We start from the raw sequence: 25,227 nt of genomic DNA, 5'->3' as shown, positions 1-25,227 counted from the left end.
GGAGCTAGCCCCAAATTGTGAGTCACATAGAATAAGTCCTTTCCTTTGTGCCAACAGATGAGGCTACATCTTCTTCTCTCCATTCTTAAAGAAGCAAAATAGTTAGCACCATGTCCTAGAGGCTTCAGCTCTCTGCTATGTCATTAACTACAGGTGGATTAAGCTCTTTGTTTACTCACAGAAAGCGAGTAAAGTACTTTTCAGCAGAAGTATGGAAGAAGGCTCATACTCACACCTTCAGGATCTGTCATTAGAGGCTTTTACTGCTCTACCACCACACCCCATATATATTTGTAATTTTAAGCCTGCAAAGAGACAAAATTAATTCGAAGGATTGGTGAGTCGTGCCAATACAAGACCACACTTGCTTTCTTGCGGTCTTGCAATGGGAAGGTTAATTCCATAGAGATGACAGAATTTGACCCCAAGGCATCACTGTTTATCCCAGTACTGACTCTTATAATACATAAAAATGCAAGTAATATTGCTTGGTTGAACAAAGTCGGTTACTTGCAAAAATTAGTCTCCTGCAGTTCATAGAGTTAGAGAGTCACTTGTGTTGAAATGGGCAGCTGACAGTCATCTCTCAACTTCAAAAACATATCAGGGCCCTTCCCAGTCAAATGTTGCATATCTTTAAGTCTGGAGAACCCACAGTGTTGTGAACAATTACATTTTAAACATAAATCTGAGTATTACTAATGCAGAAGTAGTGTAGACTATCTAGCCATCTTAGCTTTCTCTCACCAAATGAGAGTTGGCCACATGTGAGAATGAGCCCCACCAGTTCCTTCATTTTGATTCTCCCATGCCCAGTCCACAAAGTTCTCACTGTTTTCCCTCACTTTTATCCCTCTTGGAGACAATAAAGAATACCTCTGAAAATCCCAAGAAGCATTTTGTCACCCTGTGAGCAGCAAATTCCGAGGATGGTTAATGATGCCTAGAAACAAAACTGAGATAATAGATAGCTTCATGCTATGCACTTTTAGCCTAGAAGCACAATTTATACCTTATCTACATTTTATTATATGGGATTTATTACACTGGATATCATTTGCACCTGGACTCTTTCCTCACTGTTACAGTATTGAACATCACAAGAAAAAGAGTTTAACACCATATAGGTCCAACTGTCTTGTGACAGGAACAAACTCTCTCAATTGCATTCTACTCTTAGGAAAAAAAATATTCCAAACTCATTTTGTGCTCCTATTTCTTTAATTCATTCATCACTTTCCTACTTTTTCTAAATGCTAGCAATAGCGTCCCACAGAAGGCAAACAATGAATTTCTATTAGTGGCACCTTCAGAGAGCAGGAACAGGTTCCTGGAGGTGAGCAAATCCTTACAGTGGAAGGCTGACTTCTTAGTCACACAGGTGAAATTCCAGTTTAGTGGCTCTGATAAGAAGCCAATATGGAGTGGAAGTACAGTGAGGTGCCAGATAGGTTTTTCTAAGAAAGGGAATTAAAGATCAAAGGGGGCAGAGGAGGAATCATTGAACTTCACAGGACTGTGTGTAGAAGTTCCTCTTTCCTCTTCCCTTTTTTCTTTTTCATTCTGCCTCATTTCCCTTGGATGAGGTTCATTAACTATCTTTCCCCAAGGCGCTGACTATCCCCACCCTTACCATGCCCTCCTTTTTCCTCTTTGCCCTTCAGCAATCTCTACTTCTGTGGGCAGCGAGGGAAGGGGTCAAGACTTGATTCTAAGAGGAGAAATGTCAGGGAGAGGAAGAAAGTGGGAGGATAATTTACCCCTCCTACTGCCTGGAGGGACCATCTGCTATGAAATTATGCTGTGTCAGCTACACAGTCCAAGCTGCATCTTAGCTGCATCTGCAGGAGGTGGGGGGAGAGCCTGTTCCTCCAGCCACAGAGCAATTGCTCTGCCTTTCCTTACATGTCCTCTGGTAACTTTCCTTAGCCTGATGTTGTCTCTCTTCCATTGAATTCAAATCAGTCTTGACCTATGTGTTGGTCTGCCTATGTTCCCAGACAAGGAATTAGCAACCACAGAAGCAAGGGACATTAAGAAAGATAAAGGCTATTAAAGAAGATAAAGCCAAAAGTCTGGAAAAGGAAAGGAGAGAGACCAAGAAGAAAGAAAAGTCTAAAACAGCTGAAAGGGACTACTGCACTAGTTTTAACCAACACAACATTCTTCTTTTGGCTTTCAAAGAGCTAAAAGGACCACAGATATCAGTCCAAAAAAATAATGGAGCCATTAATATCTCTTTACAGCTGAATCAAAAGAGCTTGGAAATGCTTTGGTAAAGAGCAGATGATCATCAGGATAGTTTAAAAGAAGGTCCTCAGTGCAACAGTATCCTGGAAGTTCACACTTTTGAAATTCTCACAAAAGTTTGAGAACAAAATGAAAACTTTCCATCTTATTTTACCTGAGAGCAGAAATGAGCATGAGATCATCTTGTATAACTTGTTGTGTTATCAGATCATTAATTCCTCCTTGGTTGTGAAAAGCTTGCTAACTTGAACCACACAAAAGGATGTCAGGACTCAAGAGACTGAGATCCTTTATGCAACAGACAGGGAATGCGAGAGATGGAAAGATGCAATGGCAAAGGCATTGATGAGGCATGTTCAAGTGATACTTACGACACTACAGCTCAGCCGAGATCCTTGTCAGTCTAAAGGGGAAATTCCATTCCAAGCCCTCATTTTCAGGGTTACCCTCTTCCAGGACAAAGCATTACTGCTATTGTGTGTGTACTTAACCAGGTAGTTCATATCAGTTCCAAGGTTAGCCTAAAAAGCATGAAGTTATGAAGGGGCAGCAAGTGCCAAGCAGATCAGTGAACATCTAAGATTTCCTGTACACCTCCTTAAATTAGTATTGGAAAAAATCTCCTCCTGAAACTCCTGAAAATACTGACTGCCTTGGGAAACTGCTGGTCATTACACCAAGCAAGAATCTTTTCAATCAAACTGCATGAAAAACAGAGCAGGATATAGAGGAAAGACTCTGTCTTAAAAGAGAGTCTTTCCACTATATCCTGCTCTGGCACATTAGCACAAGGCTCCTGTTTAGGATGGGCTCTTGTTTAGAAATGTGTTTTGAAGGTACACTGACTAGATATTCACATTCTTCATCCCATAATTTGGTATATCCTTCACTATAGCACTGGAGGAGGAAGAAGGGATCAGCTTTCTGATTCAGTAGTCGTGCAGCTGACACACAGTTCCACCCTTTGAGAGATCTTTTTGGAAAAATGACAAGTTTCAGCCGAAGTGCATACAAGCCACACATACGTCATTACTCATAATGCAGCATTGCGGATCATGACTGAGAAATTCAGGCCACTCTTCGTATTTTTTATGTCATCTGTGACCTGACTTTTAAAATGCTCACCACCTGAGTCATTCAAAGGAAAACTGCATCTTGCACATGTGGAAACAGCATGCATATTCATTCAAAGATAACTTTTTCTTTTCAGATATAGACATTAGTCCTTTCTCAGAAGCGCAGCACTTCTTACCAGAGGAAAATTTCTCAGGCCAAACACTACCTTTATAAATTACAGTGTCTAAGCTGAAGCATGTAGAAGTAATACTAAAGTATGAGGAATTCTGCTGGGACTGTCAAATTTTACCACACCTTTGCTTCTGCAGGTGTGGAACAAAATGCCTTAATAATATTTATACAGGAACCTCACCACACCCTTTGGAAACTCATAAGGCTTTACAAAGTGTTAGAGTATGTCAGCAAGGATTGGCAAGGGAAGGCTTGCCAACTTACTTGTAGGAGGTGCACAACTGATCACTATCTACTCTGTTTCAAAACAAAGACACGTGTATTATCCATCAAAGCTTTAAAGGGAAAAAAGATACTCAAAGAATAAATCTCTCTTAAACTTAAAAACTATTCGAGATTTGAGATTTCAGGTTGATACAAACTTATTATCATACACAAAGTTCTTTTACAGCACAACCAAAAATCTGTAGAATCAGTCTAGATGATGCATATAGGGATTTTTGTTCCGTTGACAATGTTAGGAAAAGCTCATGCCATGCTCACACTATGACAGAGGCATCACCCAGGAAAGAGTCTTCCTAAGCACAGAAAATGTTATGTTTCTAGTCATAGAATCATACAATATGCGGAGATAGAAGGGACCTATCAGGATCACTGAAGTCCAATTCTCAGCCCTGCACAAGACACCCCAAGCACCACACCATGTGTCTGAGAGTGCTGTCCAAATGCTCCTTGAACTCAGACAGGCTTGGTGCTGTGACCACTTCCCTGGGGAGCCTGTTTCAGTGCCCAGTCATCCTCTGGGAGAACAATCTTTCCCTGATATCTACCTTAACCTCCCCTGACTCAGCTTTATGCCATTCCCTTGGGTTCTGTCACTGGTTGTGAGGGTGAAGAGATCAGTGCCTGCCCCTCTGCTTCCCCTTGTGAGGATGCTGAAGACCACAATGAGGTCTCCTGTCAGTCTCCTTTTCTCCAGGCTGAACAGACCAAGTGACCTCAGCTGTTCCTCATAAGGCTTCCCCTCCAGACCCCTCACCATCCTCAAGGCCCTCCTCTGGACACTCTCCAGTAGCTCAATACCATTTTGACACACAGTATTCAAGGTGAGGCCACACAAATGCAGAGTAGAGCACTTATCACTCTTACTCTTTTCTCATTTTCTGTGTCCGCCTTACAGTTTTTAACTTTAAATCACACTGAGAATTTTTTTTTTTTAATACATCACAACTACAAAGGGATTAAATTATTCTCAGATTTCAAAACCCTTCTCCTCCGCATGCTTCTTGTATCTCCTAAAGCCCTTTTAAAGGTATGGGGACATTTAGAATCCTTTCACATTTAAAATCTACTGGCCTGCTCTGGCTGAGCCAAAAACTTGAATAGAATGCTCTGCTGGCTGAATCAGAAATTCTTCCCTCCCAAGTAAATAAACAGTGCTTATACTTATTAAAAATACTTGAGGATGTCAGGGAAAGTGAAGAGCTTTCCTTCAAACATCACTTTTTCTTTTGATCTACCTGAAATATGGAACACGTTAATTCTGAATTAAATCAGATTTCCAAGAACTATACAGAGTTGATAGCTAAAATAAGCTACAAATGAGCATGAAAATCAGCCATGGAAAGTTGTATCCTAAAAATACTGTGTGAGACCAGAAGCTACTTTTTTCTGCAACAGCAAGTCTTTCTCTCAAAACCCTAAAGAACCTTCATAGAGCACTTTATAATGTTCTGTTCAGACATCAAACATATCACCCACTCCTGAACTCAGGCACTAATGAACAGAGCAACACACTGTGTGGGAAATTAAAAATGACGTGTGCAAAGTTACACTGAAACTGGAGGAAAACAAAATGTCTTTATATAGCTGAGATCTGGCCAGGGCACTGGTATCCAGCCAATATTTGTCCTAACCAAATGGAAACATGAATGACTGCAGTGAAAGAGACCACAGGTTTACTTCCCACAGGAAGGACACTATTAACACAAATATAAGTCTTCTAGTGTGCTGCTGTGTTGACTTTGTAAGGAGTGGGAGTGAGAGTACTACTGCTACTGAATCAGCAGTAGTACCATCCAATGAGTCGTGTCCTCTGGTGATGCTAAATTAAAAGGATAATAGAAAACATTATCAACCCATCACATGGATAAAGCATATTTTGTCTTTTGGGATGAGTATAATTTTACTCAGTATGGTTTTCTTGTTTTTATTTCCTAACTACCAACCATGCCATTCAAGAGGTATTCTAAAAAGTAGCTGTAAAACCTAGTGCAATAGCACAAATCTCTTGCTCAACCTAACCCAACATTTCTGTGTAAACAGAACACCTCAGTCACTTCTTGCAAGGCAACAAGCAGTAGCACAAGTTAACAAATTAAGCTCACCCCCGCTTTATAACCAGAAAATCAACAGCAACTGCTCTAAGGGACAAAGTGTTTTCAGGGTATCTATCACTCTTCAACAACACGGTAAAGTTTGCAAAGATTACTCAAATCATTTATGCTTTGAAACCACTTAAGGCAAATGTAAACAGATTACAACTTTCCCAGGTGCAATGGGAGCAATTAGTTCTGCAGTGAGTATCTCGCTCACACTATGCTGCTCTCTGGAAAACCTAACAGATACATCTAATTACAACTTACCCTGAAACATGCCCCTTTTGCATACTTACCATTTCAAAACACCTGAGGGGCAGGAAAACACCATCCAATTAAAATAATGTGGCTGCTAACAGCTGGGAAAGCAACATTAGCAAAGCTTTCAATTCCCAAGTTACATTGATATAGAAGGTTCACTATTGTCAAGGGATCCTTTGCAGCTGCACCCTTCTATGCACTGCACCAAATTTTGCAGGTATTTCCATGGTTCATTCCTCATTACAGGATTCTTCACACCAACCTCTGACCTAAAACATAAGTCTATGTTAAACATATGCTCACAGACAGCAGGTCAGAAGAAAGCCCTCCAAAGGCAGTTTATGCTAAGGAAACAGACCTTATGAGTGAGTCCTGGTCAGTGCTGGGGAGGTATCCAATTCTTATCCAGGTTTTCAAGGTGGAGGTATCAACAGTGCAGAGAGAAAAAAAAAGCAACCAAAGGGCCAAGTAGGATTTTACAGGGTGTTTCAGTTAGGTGTCAGAGTGGGGAGGGACAAATGCAATAAGGACTACAGAAGAAGAGACAGCATGATTGCAAGGAAAATCAAGGAAGGAGGTATTTTAGTAGCCCAGGAAAGAAGAAGAAGAGGATTTGACGGAATATTCATTTCTGGAATTGAAAAGAAGGAATAGATCTCTGATGTGCTACATGGGTCAAACAGCTTCCAGACTGGGTGGGGAAACAGAAATGAATTCTAATCTAAGACCCAACTAAGATGTTGCCCACTGCTAATACAAGCAAGGGTCTGGTGCCTGTCTCTTAACCTTCCCTATCTCACAGTTACAGAATTTCCCTGGCTTTACAGTATTACAATCCTTCAAGATTAACAAACCCCATTTTTTCAAAACAGAAACCCACCAGGAATGACAAATTCTTTCTCAGAAGGAAACGGGCAATAGAAAAACTCACACATAAGAAGTCACTTTATTTTTTTCTGTCTGTCTGTTTCTCAGAGATAAATTCTGTTAGACTAACCATAAAATAAGTAGGTCAGCAACTGCCTTTTTTAAAACTCTCCAAACCACAAAAGAAAGGTTGTTCAAAGTAGTGTGGGTTCAAGTTGTTACTAGCCTGTTACCACAAAAGTGTTTATAGAAACAATTCAGCAGTCAGTTTTGTAAAGTTCTTGTATGGTATCATTCTTACCATCACTTCAAATCCTACTCTGAGGTGATTCAGTTCTTCCACAGGGATGTGGCGTATAGGGCATATTACATTGCAGAGTCATGAGTCATAAGAACTTTTGCAGAACCGGCCAGGCACACTATAAATTCATCCTACCCTTCATGTGAACTGCAGAAACCTTGGAGACACCCAGAGCAGCAGTGTTTCTCCCTACAAAAAACAAGGTACTGTAATGATTTCTAGATACTATTTATTTAATGTATTCTTGGATGATGTTGCTTTGTTGACAAATGCATAGGAAAAAAGGAAGCAGGTATCTGAACTGGAAACAACTAATGCTTGGGAAGGTAATTAACTGAGATTGCACAGGCAAAGTCTAGATTGCACAGGCAAAGTCTAGAAGATGTAAGTCTTAAAAACATACAGGAAGAGCTACTTATTGTTCAGAGCTCTATAATTTCTAGAGCCACTGACTAGCACATATACCATAGCACACTGTGAACTACTGCATTTGCTTAAGTCAGGTAATTCTTTTACTATTTAGTGCTTAGTATTGTCAGATTAGCTTTTGGTTTGCAAGCTACTAGGGTGACAAACTATCTTGTACTGTAAGGCCATTCTATACCAACCAAAATGGCTCCTAATCCTTCACGAGAACCCTCAGCTAAACCTGCAAGGCAAATGAAAAATAGCAGCATTTGTGGTCTACTGAATATAGAAACCTTCTATTGCAGAAGAACTGGGAAGCTAGGATCTGGGCTAGCACTGTAAGACAGAGTTTCAGGACATTTTTAAAAGTCAGAAAGGTAATTCAGGATGCTTAGCATGCAATAGTTGGGGCAGTGCTTGCACAAGGATAGGAAGGAGTGTTTTGTCTTGACCTAAAGGAATGGTTTGACTGCTACGGTTACCAGAGTACTTGTTCACTACAGAGATGAGCATTAAAAGGCTCTTGAGCAAATTGAAGCATAAAATTTGTCACATGAGACAATTTCTCAGTAGTCTCTAGCCCAGGCATTGCTGAGTAACACTAGCAACTGTCACTCAAAGATGCTGTAAAGGACAGTGCAAAAATGTCCTGGTGAACAAATATGAAACAGGGTTGGAGGCTGGTATATCCCTAAAAATGATAGCTAATGTCATCAGTGAGACAGGACATGCTAAACTCTATAGGATTTTACAACAGTTCATTCTCCTCATAGGTAATTTTAGAAAGCCTTTAAATCACAAAAGCAGTTCAAACGGTGAAGAGGAACAAATAGCAATCATAATCAGTGGATCATAAATAGCGTCTTTTCTCCCTTTCTGTGCAGCTTCAAGACAATGGATGCACTGAATAAAGCAAACACAAGCTTTGCTCTCGACTTTTTCAAACAGCAGTGTCAGGAAGATGGTGACAAGAATATTTTATTCTCTCCTTGGAGTATTTCGTCTGCCTTGGCTACTGTTTATTTGGGAGCCAAAGGTAACACTGCAGATCAAATGGCAAAGGTGAGTCTGAGCTTCAAAAAGTAGATGTCTGAAAGGGTTGTTTTCTTGGAGTACTGTTCTCCATGCCAGAAATTTGCTGTGATGGAACAGCGGACAGCCATATATGTGTAGAATTTTGAGGACCCTCCCCTATAAGGGAGGGATAAGTTTATAAGTTATTATGAGTTTTACACTTTGCTAAATATGAATCCACACCTAAAAGATTAGAGAAAAACCATGCTGAGACAAAATACAAGCCTTCCTTTGGGGTATGTATTTTGCAGGCAAAATCACTGACTAAAAGTGCTACGTCACTCTTGTTCAAAGCTCATGGTTTCATCAGGGGACAGTGAGAACAGCCCCAGTGCATGGTTAGCAAACACCTAATGCAGTTTCCTAGCTCCTATCGTAGGAGGCAAGGCTTGTGAGTTTGCATCTGCTAAGGCAGAAGTTGTCCTGTCTGCTAAGGCAGTAACCTAACTCCTGATTTAAAGGACAAAAGAGAGCCAGTAGGGTAAAAAAGAAACGAGTGAAAACAAAACAAAAGGCACAGCTCTTCTGAAAACTGTTCCACGGTTGGTTGCACCTCTTTGTAGCCTGGGTAAGGTAAACAAGCCCAGAGAAATGGATTTAAGGCATGGAACTGCCTGCACAATTTTCAGGCTTTCTGACATGTAACAGAGCTCAGTTTAGACTTCTGCTTTGGTAGACTCCATCTAGAGGTAACTGGCTCTTTCCAGGTATTAACTAGTCATCCCAGGGCATAACCCAAAGGAGGCAGATTCCTCTGTGAAGGCCAGGTACATAAAAGTCTTGCCCTACAGCCCTCAGCTTAGTTTCCACAAGCCATTTTGTACACACGGGCATCAAGACCTAACCAAAGTTTTCACATTCAGTAAGCACTGGACATAAGAATAAAATATGAGCTTGACTTTCTTCATTACCAGTCCCCATGACATCACTGAAAAATTTCACTGAAACAGAAAATTTTCTATTTTTGCATTTATTATTGCTTTTCCCACTACAGGTACTTCACTTTAACAAAGCTGAAGGAGCCAAAAATGTCACCACAACCATAAGAATGCAAGTCTATGCCAGAACAGAAGACAGTCTATCAAATCGACGTGCATGTTTCCAAAAGGTATCTCACCCAAGCTGGTGATCAGACTATGGGCATGGTCACATCCTCTCTTGCTATTTTCCTTCCACATTTGCATTTGTTTATGTTTGCCTTCCTCAGATTTAGTGGACACAATTAATTGGTGCAGCATCCTGTGACACCTTCACCTAATGATAACTTATTACACGCTTCTCCTTTTTACACAGAATTGCACAATCCAACCTCAAATTTGCAAAATTTAACATCTGATGACCAATAGATCTCTTAATCTTCTTCCTTTAGCTCTGAGGACAGATTTCTTTCTCAAACTATTACTATTCAAGAGTTAGCACAGTTCTTACCTTAGAGAGCTAATCCCAAGGAAAAAACTGCTCTTCCACCCATTTGATTGCAGCACCAAGACGATGAAAAACAGAATATTAACTTTTCCAGGCTACCTATGCTTGATATGCTTCAGAAATCAGTCTCCATTTCAATTCAGAAATCAAAAATATAAATTTGTGTGTTGGGATTTCCCAAAGTAGACCAGTTGCCTGCAATAAATCTTAGAGAAATGGGTATCATTATATTCCTGAGATAAGTCTTTGCCATACTGGCAGGCATCTTGCCCCAGCTTATATGTAATTCACATAGCAGAACGATACAGAAGAGCAAATGTAATCCCTCTGAGTCAGTAAAGGCTTTTTCCTAGTAGACAATTCAAACATGGTGATGTCAAACTCTTCTCCCTGCTCTTTCCCATCATCCTTATTTTTCAGGAGGGTGAGCCATTTCCCTGCAGTCTGCCCACAAAACCCCAACTGCTGCTAGTTTTGATGAATGGAACTGCATCCCACAGCCAAACCCCACAGCGCCAAGATTTATTTCAGGGGTTATGTCAACATCTCATTTGCACTGCATGAACAAGAGAGGGCTTGTTCCTCATGACTAACACTTGCCCTAATTGTAAGAATTACAGAGTGCTATGAGTAGCACTATGGGTAGTGCTATGGGTTCTAACACTTTGGAGATTTAAGGGTCTATTCATGTTTCTGATTCTGATATAATGACAAGATGAATATAGCACAGGTGCAGATTTTTAGTTTACTAATTCACAGCTTCCTCCTGAAGCTCAATGGAGAGTCTGAGCCCACATTAATTTAATCCTGTCTCTTCAATATAAAGAATTTACTGTAATTACTGAAACATAAAAAACCCCAAACCACAAAATATTAAGAGAGAGATTAAGAAATTTAGGGGCAAACCTTCCGTATATCACTTTAGACTTCATTAACTAAGGGAGTGATAGAGCCAAATCTTCATGCATTGTTTAAGAATTACTCTCTGACTCTCATTTTCTGGATATCCTAAGCTTCACAATCTCCACTTATGAACGCTTAAATATTTTACACAGTTCAGGCTCTTAACACTTGAATTCTGAGACATCTACAGAGTCTATTCCACATCTGCAATTTCTAATACTTTAAAATGATTCTTTTAATAGCCGTCCAGTTTAGAGCACCTCTTCTGCTGTAATATGGATAACAGATGACCTGAAGAGAAATACTTTACTTGGAGCTGCGTGAAGGAAAAAACCAGGATTTTTACACAACAGAAGAATAATACCTTTTTTTTTTTTTTCCTCTTTCTCCAAGACAGAAATTGGCAAATCAGATAATATCCATCCTGGATTTAAGGCACTCAACTTTGAAATCAACCAACCTACTAAAAATTACCTGCTTAAAAGTGTCAACCAGTTATACGGAGAAAAATCATTGCCTTTCAGTAAGGTAAGACTTTTATTCAGATTATGCAGTGTCATTCAATCTTCATGATTTACCTATGCAGCATAAGGCATATACTTTTAAATATTTTCACTGCATTTGCAAATTATGCTATTATCCTTAACATGAATATTTTCTATGAGACTTCTCCTTATACTTTGGATGCTAAAATTTTAGAGGCTGTGGGATGTGTATTTAATCTCAGACTAATTTGTAGATGTAGTTAGATGAGAATGTTTAAACTGAGTATTTCCACTAAAAAATACTTTGTTCCTTTGAGAAACACTGTGCTTGTGTCCGTGTAATTTTTATCTCTGGCTGTAGTAGTACTGCTATTTGTCAGGCAACAAACCTAAGTCAGGTGTCTCTCTTGCACCACAGGAATACTTACTGTTAGCCAAGAGATATTACAGTGCAGAGCCACAATCAGTTGACTTTGTGGGAGCAGCAGATGAAATCAGGAGAGAGATCAATTCCAGTGTTGAACAACAGACTGAAGGTAAGTTCCAGCCTCTCCTCTCCAAATCAAAAAGGAGCCATTTTGGCTTCTCTGTACCCAAGGGGCCCACAGCAGGTGAACAATTCACCTCAGAAAAGTAAATCAGATTTTTCTTAAATTACTCATCTAGCAACAAGCTCTTACTAAAATTAGTGTTCTCTATCTCCATGTGTGAGGAATATGGCTTCTTCTTTGTAAATCAAGATAACCCCAGTAACTACATATTTGCAAAAAAATCTCAAGCTAGATGGGTGCTATGGCAGCACTTACACTGAAGTTTCTGGTTTATATCCCCAGAAACTGTGCCTGCACTTACACCAAAGCAATGAAACTTCACAGATGTGTGAATGTCCCTCTGTTTTCTCTAGGTAAAATCCAAAATCTGCTCCCTCCTGGATCCGTAGATTCACTCACCAGGCTGGTTCTGATAAACGCACTCTACTTCAAAGGAAACTGGGCAACAAAGTTTGAAGCTGAAGCCACCAGGCAAAGGCCTTTCAGAATAAACATGGTATGGCAATATACTGCTCTATTTTCTACATTGCAGGTGGAAAAACCTGAAAAAGGTTGAGGGAGGGGGGGCGGGGGAAGGAAATCCTGTCACCATTTAAATCCATGTGGTGTGATAGTTACTTCATTTAAAGCATCCATTATATTCAGTATATTTATTTCACCACACTTTCTGCACTAAGACTGCACCCACATACCAGGCCCTGAGCCATAAGTAAATTGTCAGAAGCTGACTTCAAACAAGCTTCTATTCTCTGAAGGCAGGAAAAACAAAGAGGTGAATAAAACTGTACGTGTTAGTTCTTTACATTTTCACTTTTAACCATTCAACAAATCAGAGTGGCATACAGTTTCCTATAATTGGTGTCATCTGAGACAGCTCAGATAGCCTGCCATGCCTCCAAGGGCCTTTCCAGAAGACCAGGGGTCCTCTGAAGATCCTGTGTTCTGTGTCCAACCCATAAGGATGTCTCAGACACATTGGGCAGCTTGTAGAGTAAATACAGTAAATATCCACTGTGCTACTTTAATTCAGTCCTTTACGTGTTCAGAGTATAAATGTGAAACATTCAATTTGATTTATTGCAGCATACAACTAAGCAAGTGCCCATGATGTACCTGAGGGATAAATTTAACCTAAACTACATAGAATCAGTCCAGGCTGATGTTCTTGAGCTTCCATACGTCAACAATGACCTCAGCATGTTTATCCTGCTACCGAGTGACATCACTGGCTTACAAAAGGTAAAACAACTGAGAACATAAATAGTGAAAAAATAAAGAGTGTCATTATTTACTTACTTTATGCATGTGTGAGGTAAAACACCAGGCTGCTGTCATGTTTCTGGGAAGGAGGGTACTGATCAGGGTCAAGGTAAAGCAAATCCCAAATCTGGTCCAGTACTGTAAGCTTGAAGCTCTTGGAGCTCAGACTAAATTTTTCAGTCTTGGAAGCTAGCATGGCTGTGGTTTTTAATGTTGATCAGTGCTGGAAACAGGTAACCCAAACTGCGTAAAACTGCTCCTTTTCCAGGCGAACAAAAATGACAGACAACCAGCCCTGCTGAGATCCACTGTCTGCACCAATTCAGACAGATAATGATTTCATTCCCCAAAAAATCCACCAAAAATTGGGCAGCATCTGCTATGTTCCAGGATGTCCAGACCTAACACGTATGGACACTGCCACCTTCTGTAAAAAGCCTGATTCTGCCTTTGGATAACAAACCCATTTTCATTTATAAAGTGTTATGTAGGGCAGGGGGGAAAAAAGCTCTTTTTGTAAATTCTAAAATGTGGGGAAGACAGCACTGAGAACAGAAAATCAACTAGACTATTGTAGCTCTGCTATATTCCCTGACAGTTACTGAGAACAGTTAAAATATTGCATTGATATAACTTTGAGCAACATTCTCCTTTAGTTAAAAAGATCTCCAAACTGCTATTTCATTACTGCTTTTCTTGTACTCTTACAAACTCTTGAAAAACTCTCCATTTAATAAAAGATAAGGAATAGCCTTTAGGGCACAGGTTGTTAAACATTCTTTAATTTTCTAATTTTCTTTTTACCAACTGCAGCTAGAAAGAGAATTGACTTTTGAAAACTTGTCTGCATGGACCAACCCAGAACTAATGGAGAAAATGAACATGGAAGTTTATCTACCCAGGTTCACATTAGAAGAGAAATATGACCTCAAATCTACTTTGAGCAGGATGGGGATACAAGATGCCTTCACAGAAGGTCAAGCTGATTTCACAGCAATGTCAAAGAATGATGATCTGTTTTTGTCACAAGTTTTTCACAAGTGTTACCTGGAAGTCAATGAAGAAGGCACAGAGGCAGCAGCTGCCAGTTCGGCATCACTGGCATCACGAAGTCTTGGTGCTACTGTTATCTTTGTGGCAGATCACCCTTTCCTCTTCTTTATCAGGCACAACAAGACCAAGACTATCCTCTTCTTGGGAAGGTTCTCTTCCCCCTAGAAACTCGATTACTAAACAGATTATTGCAACAACAATGAACTAAATACACACCACAAGAAGCATCTCAATAGTCTGTGCACTTCTTCATTTTCCTGTACTGTTGACAAATCTCTCAGTGTTAGAAGGGAGTATTTATTAAAAATACCCTTGCATTCATGCCTCTGGCTCATTTTCCTGGCCAAAGAACCCAAAAATGCTAGCACTACCCTCTATGTACCAAACTGTGCAAAGAACATTACTGTGTCTTTTCAGCCCTTTCTGAACCAGAATTTCCACAATTCAGAACAGACTGAGTTGATCTAAACCAGTAATTTTAAATATACATGTTTTGGTACCTAAGAAGAAAAGAAACAGGAAAATCTCCTCCTTGCAGAATGTTGGTGCATCTCCATTGGTTTCAGCTCATGCTGATCCCCCCAGGAGGGCTACCTCACCCACATTCTTGTCAGTTTTTTACCAAACGTGCAGCCTGGAAGAGCTGATAATGAAATAAACCTGCAAAAGCCTCTGTGCTCCTGATACTGGTGTTCATGCATGAAAAAGGGCTAACACATGTACTTTCTAATCTCTGTCCCACAGCAATTGCAAAATATTTAACAACACTACAGAACTGGAGGAAAATGAAACACATGTGCCTCACAGCTTTCTGCTTTGTAACCTTTCACCCATACAACACTGTTTCCAGCCTAGCACTGCACTGTTTTGCTCTCACTTTGCTTTGCCACTTATTAACTTGCCTGAAGCAAGATCAATGGGGAGAATCAAGTCTAATACTAATACAAGTATTACTAATTCCCTAAGTGCTTTCTGGAAGATCAGTGTGAGTCTCCCAGGTCATATTTACTCCTGTCACAGATCTTTCTCCTAAGAGAGTGTTCTAATTAGTCACACATGTTTACAGGGAATGGTCCTGACTATTTGAATTCATAACAGAGAATTCATATTTGAATTCATAACAGAGAGCAAAGGACCAGGTTTCTTTATGGGCTTCCACATACCAACAGCATCTTACTAGAAAAACATCTTCTTGAGACAGCAAGACTCCCTTTTTCTGGCAGAGAAAAGACTGCTGACTGTCACTGAGTCATTTCTCTTCTTTCAAGTGGTTAGCTCCTTCCAGGGTCCCTTCTGGCTCTGATTCCCAAATGAGGAGGAACACAGGAAAAGTGCCATGAGGCAAGTGTTTTATGCTATCCCTACAGAAGCCCAAGAGCAATGCCTTCTGCCTGTCTCAGTTGTGAAACATGATACTGGATCCCTGTGCATTGAGGTCAAATTCTACCATGCCCTGCTTCATCTCATGCTTCATGTCCCCATGGACAAACCTCTTAAGCACTTGCTGATATGTCTTGGGAATAAAGACAGAAAAGGCACACCTGGGAAGCCAAGCAGGAACAAAACCATGACAACATGCACACAAACTCACTCACAGGCCTTTAAAGTCAATGGAAATGTGAGTCACCTTTTCTCTCCCCTTCAACTATTTTAAGCATGATTGCAAAGATGACAGAGTGGATGTCCACTTGTGCCAGACCATTACTGAGTGGCAGTGGACACAACACATGAAAAATAAGCTGTACATTAGGGAACAACCTTTTCCCAAGGTGAGCGGCAGTGCTGGAAAGGTTGTAGAATCTGCATCCTTGGAAGTGCTATGGCTAATCTTATATACTGAGGGCCCTGCTCCAAGCAGAAGGTTGACCTCTGGATACCCCTTTCAATTAATATGTGTGATTTTTTCTCTCTTGTCAAAAGCCCCTCTGCCTTGCCATCTCTCTTTCTCATCCTGCCTGGCATCCTTGCATCTAGATAAGCAAAGGTAGCTACCTTGCTCACTCTCAGCATATTTCACTGGGACTTGTGAGTCTCCTGGTTTGGCTGTTCCCACCACCATTCAGTTGATATTTCTCCTATACAGATTTCTTGAGGGGTTACCTTACTAAAACTAGCACTTGTTTAATTTCTGGCATTTCTTCACTGCCTTGCACAACATTGATTTCTGCCATTTTTTAGAATTCTTGACCCACTCTATTCCTGTAATCAGTCTTGCAGCAAAATGGTTAGCACACAGTGCAGTTTCCTTCCCTTCCTCCATCTTCCCTTGCCCTCCAGGGTCTTACAGTTGTTGCCACCACTTTCATCTTCCATCACTGTCTCTCCTCTGGGACTGTAAAGTGGCAACTCCTGTGCCATGTTTCCCTCTGTTGTTTCTCTCTGTCCTTGCTGAAGCTTTCTTAGTAGGGTTGTTTCAGTTCTTGCCCTCCTCCTCACTGTACAGTAACTCAGGGTTTTGCAGTGTTTCTCTTAAATGATTTCCAGCCATGGCTGTGATGAGATTTCTTCACCAACACAACCAATGGGGTGTGCATCCCTTATCCTCCTTTGCCTCTGTCTGCGCTCCTAATGATCTTCAATCCAAAGCTGGACTCCCAGTGTCCAATCACTAAGCTTGGTGTTTTATGCTGCATTTGAAACCCAGGAGTCACAGTGGGGAAAATCAGGCCCTCACTATCTGCTTAAATCCAGAAGCCAAACCCAAGTATTGTATAACCTTTTTACTAGTCACTTATTTTAAACAACAGACCAGTTATCTCCACAACACCAGAAAACCTTTGGAATGGGCAGCTTGCTTTGCTATCCTGTCAGTAGGCTATTGTGCTATAACAACAGAGCTGAGATTTTAATTCTATTGACCTTTTGGAATGTCCAAATCTGAAAAATGACAAGGTCAACAAAGAGGCCAAAATTACGTAAGATCTTTTGGGGTTGTGGTAGAAAGGAGCTTTGGGTAGGCAGAAACAACCTGGACAAGAAGGAAAGGGAGGGGCAACCGGTACTGTGTCTCTTAATTTAAAAATTGCTTAGCACAGAAACACAGAACACGACTGAGGACAAGAGATCTAAGTCTTCTCTCTTACAGGATTAAAGGTAAATATTTAAATCAATTTAAGTAAATTTTATGATGTTTTTAAACAGCAATCTATGCCATGAGTAACCGTATGGGTAAATGATAATATAAAAGTGTAATAATGCATTATTCTTGCCTTGTGTTTTTCTAAATGTCAGCCATTAGAGAAAATAAATCTGTGAGCCTAAGGGAAACTGCTGATTTAGGGCAGAATTAATCATCAGAAGGTAAGTTTTCTTAGGGCAGTGACTGCATTGCAATTAAAATCTTCATTTTGATAAAGGAATTCTGTACTTGAGATGAAGGCACAGCACTGCATATTATCAGGCCAGATACTCAGAGGAGTATTCATTAGCTGAAAACAGAATTTCCCATCTTGATGTTCTCTTGGTGGTGTTCTTCAAGGAAAGAAAATCACTCTGTGGTACAGATTTGGTACTGAGGGCACACTGACTGCCATAAGGACTTCAGTTATTTGGAAACAACCCAAAACTTGATAAAACCTGCAGACTTCAGCGATTGCCCCACAATTTCTGTTGCTCCATTCCATAGATACAAATATTAATAACAACAACAATAAAAAAAAAAAACAAAACAAAAACAACAATATGAACATTTCTGGTCTCTTGAGCGGTAAATTACACGAGGCAGGTACTACTGGATAGATATCTTAAAGTGTGGAGACTCATAATCTCAAGGCATCTGGCAGTTTCTGGGGAAAATAAAATTGCTGGAACATACAGAAGGGGTGGTAGGTACACACAATGAATAAAACTCCATCAATCTAAATGGAAACAACAGCTTTGCTGTTCATGAAATTACTAAGAATAGGTCACTAGCCCAGAAAATCAAATGAGCCTACAAATTATGCCTAAATTGTTTTGCAGTGTCAGCTCTCAATTCTATATGGATCCAAAATGAAGTAGTGGAAAACTCAGATGTGTTGTGAACCAATGTATTAAAAATCCTTATAAATTCCCCTGGGAACATTGCTTTGATAAATCCTTAGTTAAGGACAAAATTAAAAGACATACAGAGGTTACAAATCTGCACATCTTTGAAAACCAAAAGCAAAAAGAAACACAAAGAAAACTGCAGCTGTATAGAAGAGGACAAAAACCCTAAAATAAATTGCTGCTTCTAATAGGTGGCAAACAGCATCTGTTTGGAAGATAAACATACAACTATGCCATTAGTTTTAGTGGGTGTAAATGGATTGTGTTGCACTTGTAACATTTCTCACTATTGTGTACATATACAAAATTTTAAACATTCAAATACTACAATTCTGTCTGATGCCTCTTTCCAGGTTGTAAAAATGGAAGTTGTCTCAACATCAGTTGGCAAGTTTACAGTTGATCTTTTAAACAAGCTGAATGAGACCAACAAGGGAAAAAACATTTTCTTTTCCCCTTGGAGCATATCAGCTGCTCTGGCTCTGACATACCTGGGAGCAAAGGGGACTACAGCAACTGAGATGGAAGAGGTAGGTTGCTTTTGTACTATCATTGCTGGGAGAACCATTTGGATTTGCACAAACACATTCCCATTATTGAAGCAACAGGTGTGTAAGGGAGTTCTGCCTTGCAGCATGCAGACAGGAGCACTGTGTTGATGCTCTGGGAGGGGGGACGGTGCTACTCATCGTTATTCCATGGGATTTATGTACACTACAGCTTCAGTATCCCTTTGATTAGTTACCTAAGCAGCAGATAGCACAGTGAGTTATCACAAGGAGTGAAACACGACAACCATTTGATCCCCACTTGGCTTTAAGTCTCACAAGGTCCTTCACGCTTATTTCTTACCTTTGGAAACTCTGCTTGCAGGTCCTTCATTTCACTCAAGGAGCAGGAGCTGAAGCCTCTTCTTCTGTGTCCAGGCCTTCTCGGGGGAGACCAAAGAGAAGAAAATTGGTATCTATTAGAACTAAAATTCCATGATAAAGAACACCCAGAAGCAAAATGCCCAGATACAGCTTTAGGAGTTCAGTATTTATTGTCTGCACCCCTCTTTAAAGTACAAACCTCAACCACACTTCACAACAGGTTTAAGTTCAGTTCCTTTCACTCATTCAGACTCTGAGAAGCATGAAAGGACAAGTCACTGGGATAGTCTGGAAGGTTTGCTATATGGCAAATCCAGTAATGAACAGAGCCCTGCAAATTGCAGTGATGGTAAACTTGAAAAAATAAAAAAGTAAAAAGTAAGAAAGAGGAACCCAAATCCCTCTTCCACACACATCAGTTAGTACATTTTGAAAGTTTCATGCAAAAATGAAATTGCTGGATATTTGTTTCTTTTTCCAAGGATCCTGAGAGCAAGCAAGCTTCAGATATCCATTCTGGCTTCAAGAAGCTCCTGACTGCTGTTAACAAACCCAGAAGCACCTACTCACTGAGAAGTGCCAACCGCATCTATGTGGAAAAAACCTTCCTATTATTGCCTGTAAGTTAAATCTCAAAAAATAGTACAAAAAGGTGCAAAAATATTTAGCTTTTTAATTATTTGTAATTAATAGAACAGGTCTGAAGCTGACCTTGAATACTGCAAATAAGAGCTCTGGACTCCAGTGATAAACTCAACTGGAAAATACCAGTCAGTCTGCTCACAGAATTTAAGGATGGATTGCTCTTTGACTGTATTCTAGGAATTCCTTTTCATGCAGTGTGACTTTAGTATTGGAACCCCCAATATATAAAACCGTAAATGAGACATTAAAATAAGCACATCCATAGGATGTGCACGGCCTTCCTCACTTCTCCAGATAAAACTTGAACAAAAGATGGAAAATTTCTGTTCTTTGGTGATTTCTTAATTGTTAGCCCACAGTCCGGCAAACTAACCAGAATTCTGCAGTTCTCTAGGCCTAAGAATATATCAAGTTTAAGAGCTAACAACTTCCCTTTGGGACTGAAAAATAGTATATTTCTCTAGTCCAGAATTTTTTTCTCACTATTTTGATATTTTTCAGACATACATACAGCTCAGTAAGAACTACTACAAAGCAGAACCAAAGAAGGTTAACTTTAAGACAGCACCAGAACCGTCCAGAAAGGAAATCAATGCTTGGGTTGAAAAACAAACTGAGGGTAAGCTGGGCTCAACCCCAACATCTTTGCTCTCCCACAAAACCAGCTTGAAATTTCCTTTGGGCAAGTGCCCTTGCTTCCCCAGGTGCTACTGCAGCAGCCAGGTCATGCCTTCCAATGTGGCTGTGGGCAGCGAGCAGAGATGTGGTGGGAGGACAGAGAAAGAGCAGCACACTTAAGCTCCTTGGGGAGACTCTGCAGCAGCTGGTCCTCAGGCACAGCTGTGCCCTGGTGCTGCACCCATGCACCACTGGCAGTGCAGACAGAGGGGAAAGACACCTCTGCCTACCAGTGTGCTCCAGGGCAGGTGGGGATGCCTACCTAGATGCACCACCCTGCACTGGGCAGAGGTGCTCCTCCTTCTGCCTGGTGTAACCAGCCAGTGAGGTGCTCTGCTTCCAGCTGCTTGCCATGAAGCTGTGATATTTTTGGAGGAAGGAGTAAATCCCTGTCAGTTAGCCAGGAGGACAGGTCAGCAAACAGCTTTGGAGACTAAAGAAATGCATTGATTTATGTCAGGGGAGCATTTTAGGGAGTAGGGCACTGAGGCATGGACTTCTTAAGAAGCTGAACTGAGAGAAAAACTGATTAAAATGTCCTCATTGTGCTATGCTGGAATGAACCCTGATTCTTCTGGTTTCAAAAGACAAAATCAAGAATTTGCTGGGTCCACAAGATGTGACAAACGCCACCAAGCTGGTCCTGATAAATGCGATTTACTTCAAGGCAGAATGGGAAGTGAAATTTAAAGCAGAAGATACAGAGCTGCAACCCTTCCGACTGAGCAAGGTAGGTTCCTCCTGTATCCTTCTTACTGTAAACAACCTGGTCACAACAGCTACTGCTAAAATCTTTCTATTTCATAAGTCTTTTAGGTATCCCTCTGGTAACCAGACCCTGTGAAAAGCTGGTTACAGCAAAATCTGTCAGTGCTCAGCTCACTGAAACATTAAGATGGTGCTCAGGTAAATGTTAGTAAGCTCCAGATAACACCTACTGTTTCCAAATTCACTACATTAAGACCTTTTTATAAAACAGTGATAAAAAGTACTAAATGGTAAAAAGATGATTTTGAGAGTCCTGGCTCCATGGAAAGGAACTACATGGCATATCACATGTGAGTACAGTACCAGGCCTCTGCACTGTGCAGCCAAGGTGTGCACAATCATTCCTGCTCAAATACAGCTCCAAGAGGGTGTCCTGAACTGGTGCATGGTTGTACGAGACTAGGAGAAGTGTTAATGAATGGAATGTATGCAGAAGAGATATTAATGTATTCACATTAGAAGATCAGAACTCTGCGCAATTTCCACTGTACCTTCTGCATTCTGATTAGTATGTATACATGGTCTGCTTCCTTGAATGAAGGGATGTAGCTGTTTGGGGAGGTTATGTACTCCTGACAAGGTGTCTGCTTGCCAGAACTCATCTCATAATGAGCCCTTTTGCTCTGACACTGGTGTTACTTTTTGTTAAGCAATCAGCTGGTCATTTTTATTGCCAGAGAGAGGAGAGCACTGATAGCACTGAGAGCACAACACTCATCCTCTTAAACCACAGCTGTTTTTCTGCCAGAGTGTTTTAAGGCCATATCCCATGCTCCATTCCACTAATCCTTGCAGTCATTTCTAACTCTCTTTCTGCTTCTTCTGCGGGCATGTTTCGGGGAGAAGAGAAAAATATCTCAGTTCAGCCCCCAGCAGAAGCTTTGGGACAAACATCAATATAAGCAATATTGTCCAGACAAGAAAAGTTCTGGGAAATGGATGATAAATCACTGTCATATAAGCTGCTTATTAAAGTTTCCTCTCCCTGCACTGCACTGAAACATCATCATCCTTCCTTTCAAGGAATGATTTCTTACTTATAAATAAATACTTTACAGAACAAGACCAAGCCTGTAAAGATGATGTACATGAGAAAAACATTTCCAGTTCTCATCATGGAAACGATGAATTTCAAGATGATTGAGTTGCCATATGTAAAACGTGAACTCAGTATGTTCATCCTTCTTCCTGATGACATCAAAGACAACAGTACGGGTCTTGAACAGGTAAAAAAAGCGTGCTGCATCCATTTTGTATTAGTGCTCAGTCAATTAAAAAAAAAAAAAAAAGGCAGGCTGGCAACTATATCTCCCTCTCTGAGAACATGTCATGCTGTTTGACCTCCTCCACCAGCTGAATTAATTTTAATACTTACCTAACACCAAGAAACTTCTTCCATGCTGAGTGCCGTTAGCTTGGTAGGAACTGAAGAGAGTCAACACTATGCCTAATCAGATGCTCAGCTCTTCAACAGCCCCATGACTGACAATCAGTCTTACATGACCTGTAAGGGTTAAATCTTTCCTTGCACATTCAGGAGAGACACCACTGCACAAGTAGTCACAGGTTCTTCCTGAGATGACACCTTTTCTCTATGGCCTGGAAGTTTATTTACCACATTGTTCTCACTCTTCCCCCCCCCTCCCCCCCCTTGTTTGCTCTAGGAAAAAATAAGATTTTGGTGAGACTGTGCTAGAATAATGAGATCTGCCACTGTAGTTACTACAATTCCAAGACTGTTAAATTCTTGTAGTCTATACCATTAATTGTTTTCCTCCATTTGACCTGAACCCTGGTGGCATAGTGCCAAGGACACAGAGTGGCAGTGAAAGACTTTGCTGAAACCCTTTTGTTTCAAAGCTGTCAAGGAAATATGTGCAATAATATTAACACCTGTTTTAACAGAACTGGACCAAACCACGTGCACACAGCAATTTTATTCACATCAGGACTGAATTAAAAGAGTGGGGGAAAGAACTACCTTGGAGGATGGCAGCTGTTGAATGCCCTTGCCATCTTTCTTTTGCAATGAATTTCGAAAGGGTGCTGCTCAAAACTTTGCAGCATTAAGATTCAAATATTTGTTGCACACTCTGTCTCTGATAATGAGTGAAACCAATTTCTATCTCATGCTTTCAGCTAAATGTTAAATTTACTATTTAAAAACGTTTAATTCATTACATTGCCATAAACTTGACTAATTAATTGTTAATTGTTTTTCCCCTGCAAACATCAAATTCCTTCTCTTTCTTAAATGATAGCTGGAAAGAGAACTGACTTATGAGAAGCTGTCCGAGTGGGCTGATTCCAAGAAGAAGACCGAAACTCTTGTGGATCTGTACCTACCTAAATTCAAAATGGAAGAGAGATATGACCTCAGTGATAATCTGATCAGGATGGGAATGCGCAGTGCCTTCAGCATCAATGCTGATTTCAGTGGAATGGCTGAAAAGGGTAATGTGATGATCTCCAAAGTTATTCACAAGTCTTTCGTTGCAGTTGATGAGAAGGGCACCGAGGCAGCTGCTGCTACTGCTGTCATTGTAGAGCTAACAAGTGCACATGTTAGCCATGTTCTGAAATTTAAGGTTGACCACCCTTTCTACTTCTTCATCAGACACAACAAATCCAAGAGCATCCTCTTTTTTGGTAGGTTCTGCTCTCCTCTAGAATGAATTATTACTTGCTCTTATACAGCAACCAAAGTCCATCGTTAAACGAAAAAATGTGAACTGCAGTGCTAGAATCTCAGCCTTAAGCCATGTACTGAAAGTGCCTGTTCTTTCCCTTCTACCCCAACCCCCCTCAAAGAAGGTAGCGTCTAGAAAGCATCCTGAGCCATCAAAGAACACCCTTCTATTACTCCTTTCCATAGTCCTAACATGACAGCCCTAAACAGAAAGGAGAGTGCAGAATTTTGCTCCCTTGTATCAAATCTGCTCTTCTGGCTTTGTTGTTAGAGAATAAGGTAGAGTCATAAAAGCTCTCTGCACACAGGCCATCATCACCTATGTCAAATGTTGACTTCAACGGAAATGCAATTCATTGTCTTGACTCTCCCAGCAAGGAAAAAAGACTGTGAAAAGGAAAAAAAAAAGAACTTGTAGAAATCTGCATACTCTCTTTTTCTCTCTTTTCCTCATTGGGAAACCTGCATTTGCACCACAATGTTATTTCATAAGCTTAATTTCAAATTTGGGACTGCTGACAAAATTTAATACAATAGCAGAATAATCTCAGAATGCCCCTTACCATCCCTTGTCTCACCACATGCATATAGACATATCACATTCATTTTCTCCTGCTCTTTCAGCTTCCTGAAAATGTAAGGCTGGAGGGAAAATTGTCCAACCCTTAATACTAAATTGCTGACTTGTAATCATGTCACATGTTTTCCTCATTTTTCCAAACTTTGTAGTTTAAGGTTGCTGAGATTTATAACCAACAAAAATGCTAAGAAAACTATGAGCAACATGCCTTCTTGCCAGCTTTTATTGATAAGTAATCTAAACCCATTAGAATTTAAATCTGCTTCCTCTTTTTAATTTTACTTAATTATACCTGTTTCCTGGCTAATATCTGCAAAGCTTCCTTGCCACCTGTAATATTGACCAATGTTTGATTTGTATGTTATGAGTGCATCTCAGCAAAGATATTCATAGTATTGACAGAAACACCAGTGAAATTTTGATTGATGCTTTACTAATTATTTTACCATGAGCTGCAATTAATAAAATAAATTAACTTGAAGTTGTGATTGTGTTATTCAAG

At 40.3% G+C, this 25,227-nt stretch overlaps 2 protein-coding genes and 1 long non-coding RNA gene across 3 annotated transcripts in view; 2 read left to right on the top strand and 1 right to left on the bottom strand.

Annotated features, from left to right (window-relative positions):
- Positions 1-4,924: 4,924 nt before the first annotated feature.
- Positions 4,925-25,227, bottom strand: part of LOC146441599 (uncharacterized) — a 36,648-nt gene continuing 16,345 nt past the window's right edge. Inside the window, exons 3-4 of the long non-coding RNA XR_014849985.1 lie at positions 19,346-19,421; positions 4,925-5,018 (exon numbers count right to left, since the gene is read on the bottom strand). This is a non-coding gene — a long non-coding RNA (uncharacterized LOC146441599). The remainder of the gene's footprint in view (positions 5,019-19,345; positions 19,422-25,227) is intronic.
- LOC146441602 (serpin B10-like) lies at positions 7,361-14,785 on the top strand. Its single transcript, XM_085052031.1, has 8 exons — positions 7,361-7,508; positions 8,598-8,775; positions 9,782-9,895; positions 11,509-11,643; positions 12,019-12,136; positions 12,505-12,647; positions 13,235-13,390; positions 14,225-14,785. Exons 2-8 carry the CDS (start codon positions 8,608-8,610, stop codon positions 14,627-14,629), a joined length of 1,239 nt encoding a protein of 412 aa, XP_084908157.1. The 5' UTR covers positions 7,361-7,508; positions 8,598-8,607; the 3' UTR covers positions 14,630-14,785.
- On the top strand, positions 17,308-25,206 carry LOC146441601 (heterochromatin-associated protein MENT-like). The gene is made up of 8 exons (XM_085052033.1): positions 17,308-17,557; positions 18,847-19,023; positions 19,367-19,453; positions 19,848-19,985; positions 20,512-20,629; positions 21,276-21,418; positions 22,515-22,682; positions 23,718-25,206. The coding sequence occupies exons 2-8, from the start codon at positions 18,856-18,858 to the stop codon at positions 24,129-24,131; spliced, it is 1,236 nt and encodes a 411-aa protein (XP_084908159.1). The 5' UTR covers positions 17,308-17,557; positions 18,847-18,855; the 3' UTR covers positions 24,132-25,206.

Source organism: Lichenostomus cassidix, chromosome 2 (genome assembly GCF_008360975.1).
Source record: "Lichenostomus cassidix isolate B80296 chromosome 2, HeHo_3.0, whole genome shotgun sequence".
Taxonomy (NCBI): Eukaryota; Metazoa; Chordata; class Aves; order Passeriformes; family Meliphagidae; genus Lichenostomus; species Lichenostomus cassidix.
The sequence above is the reverse complement of the archived record's forward strand: the minus strand, read 5'-3'. Positions and strand labels throughout refer to the sequence as shown.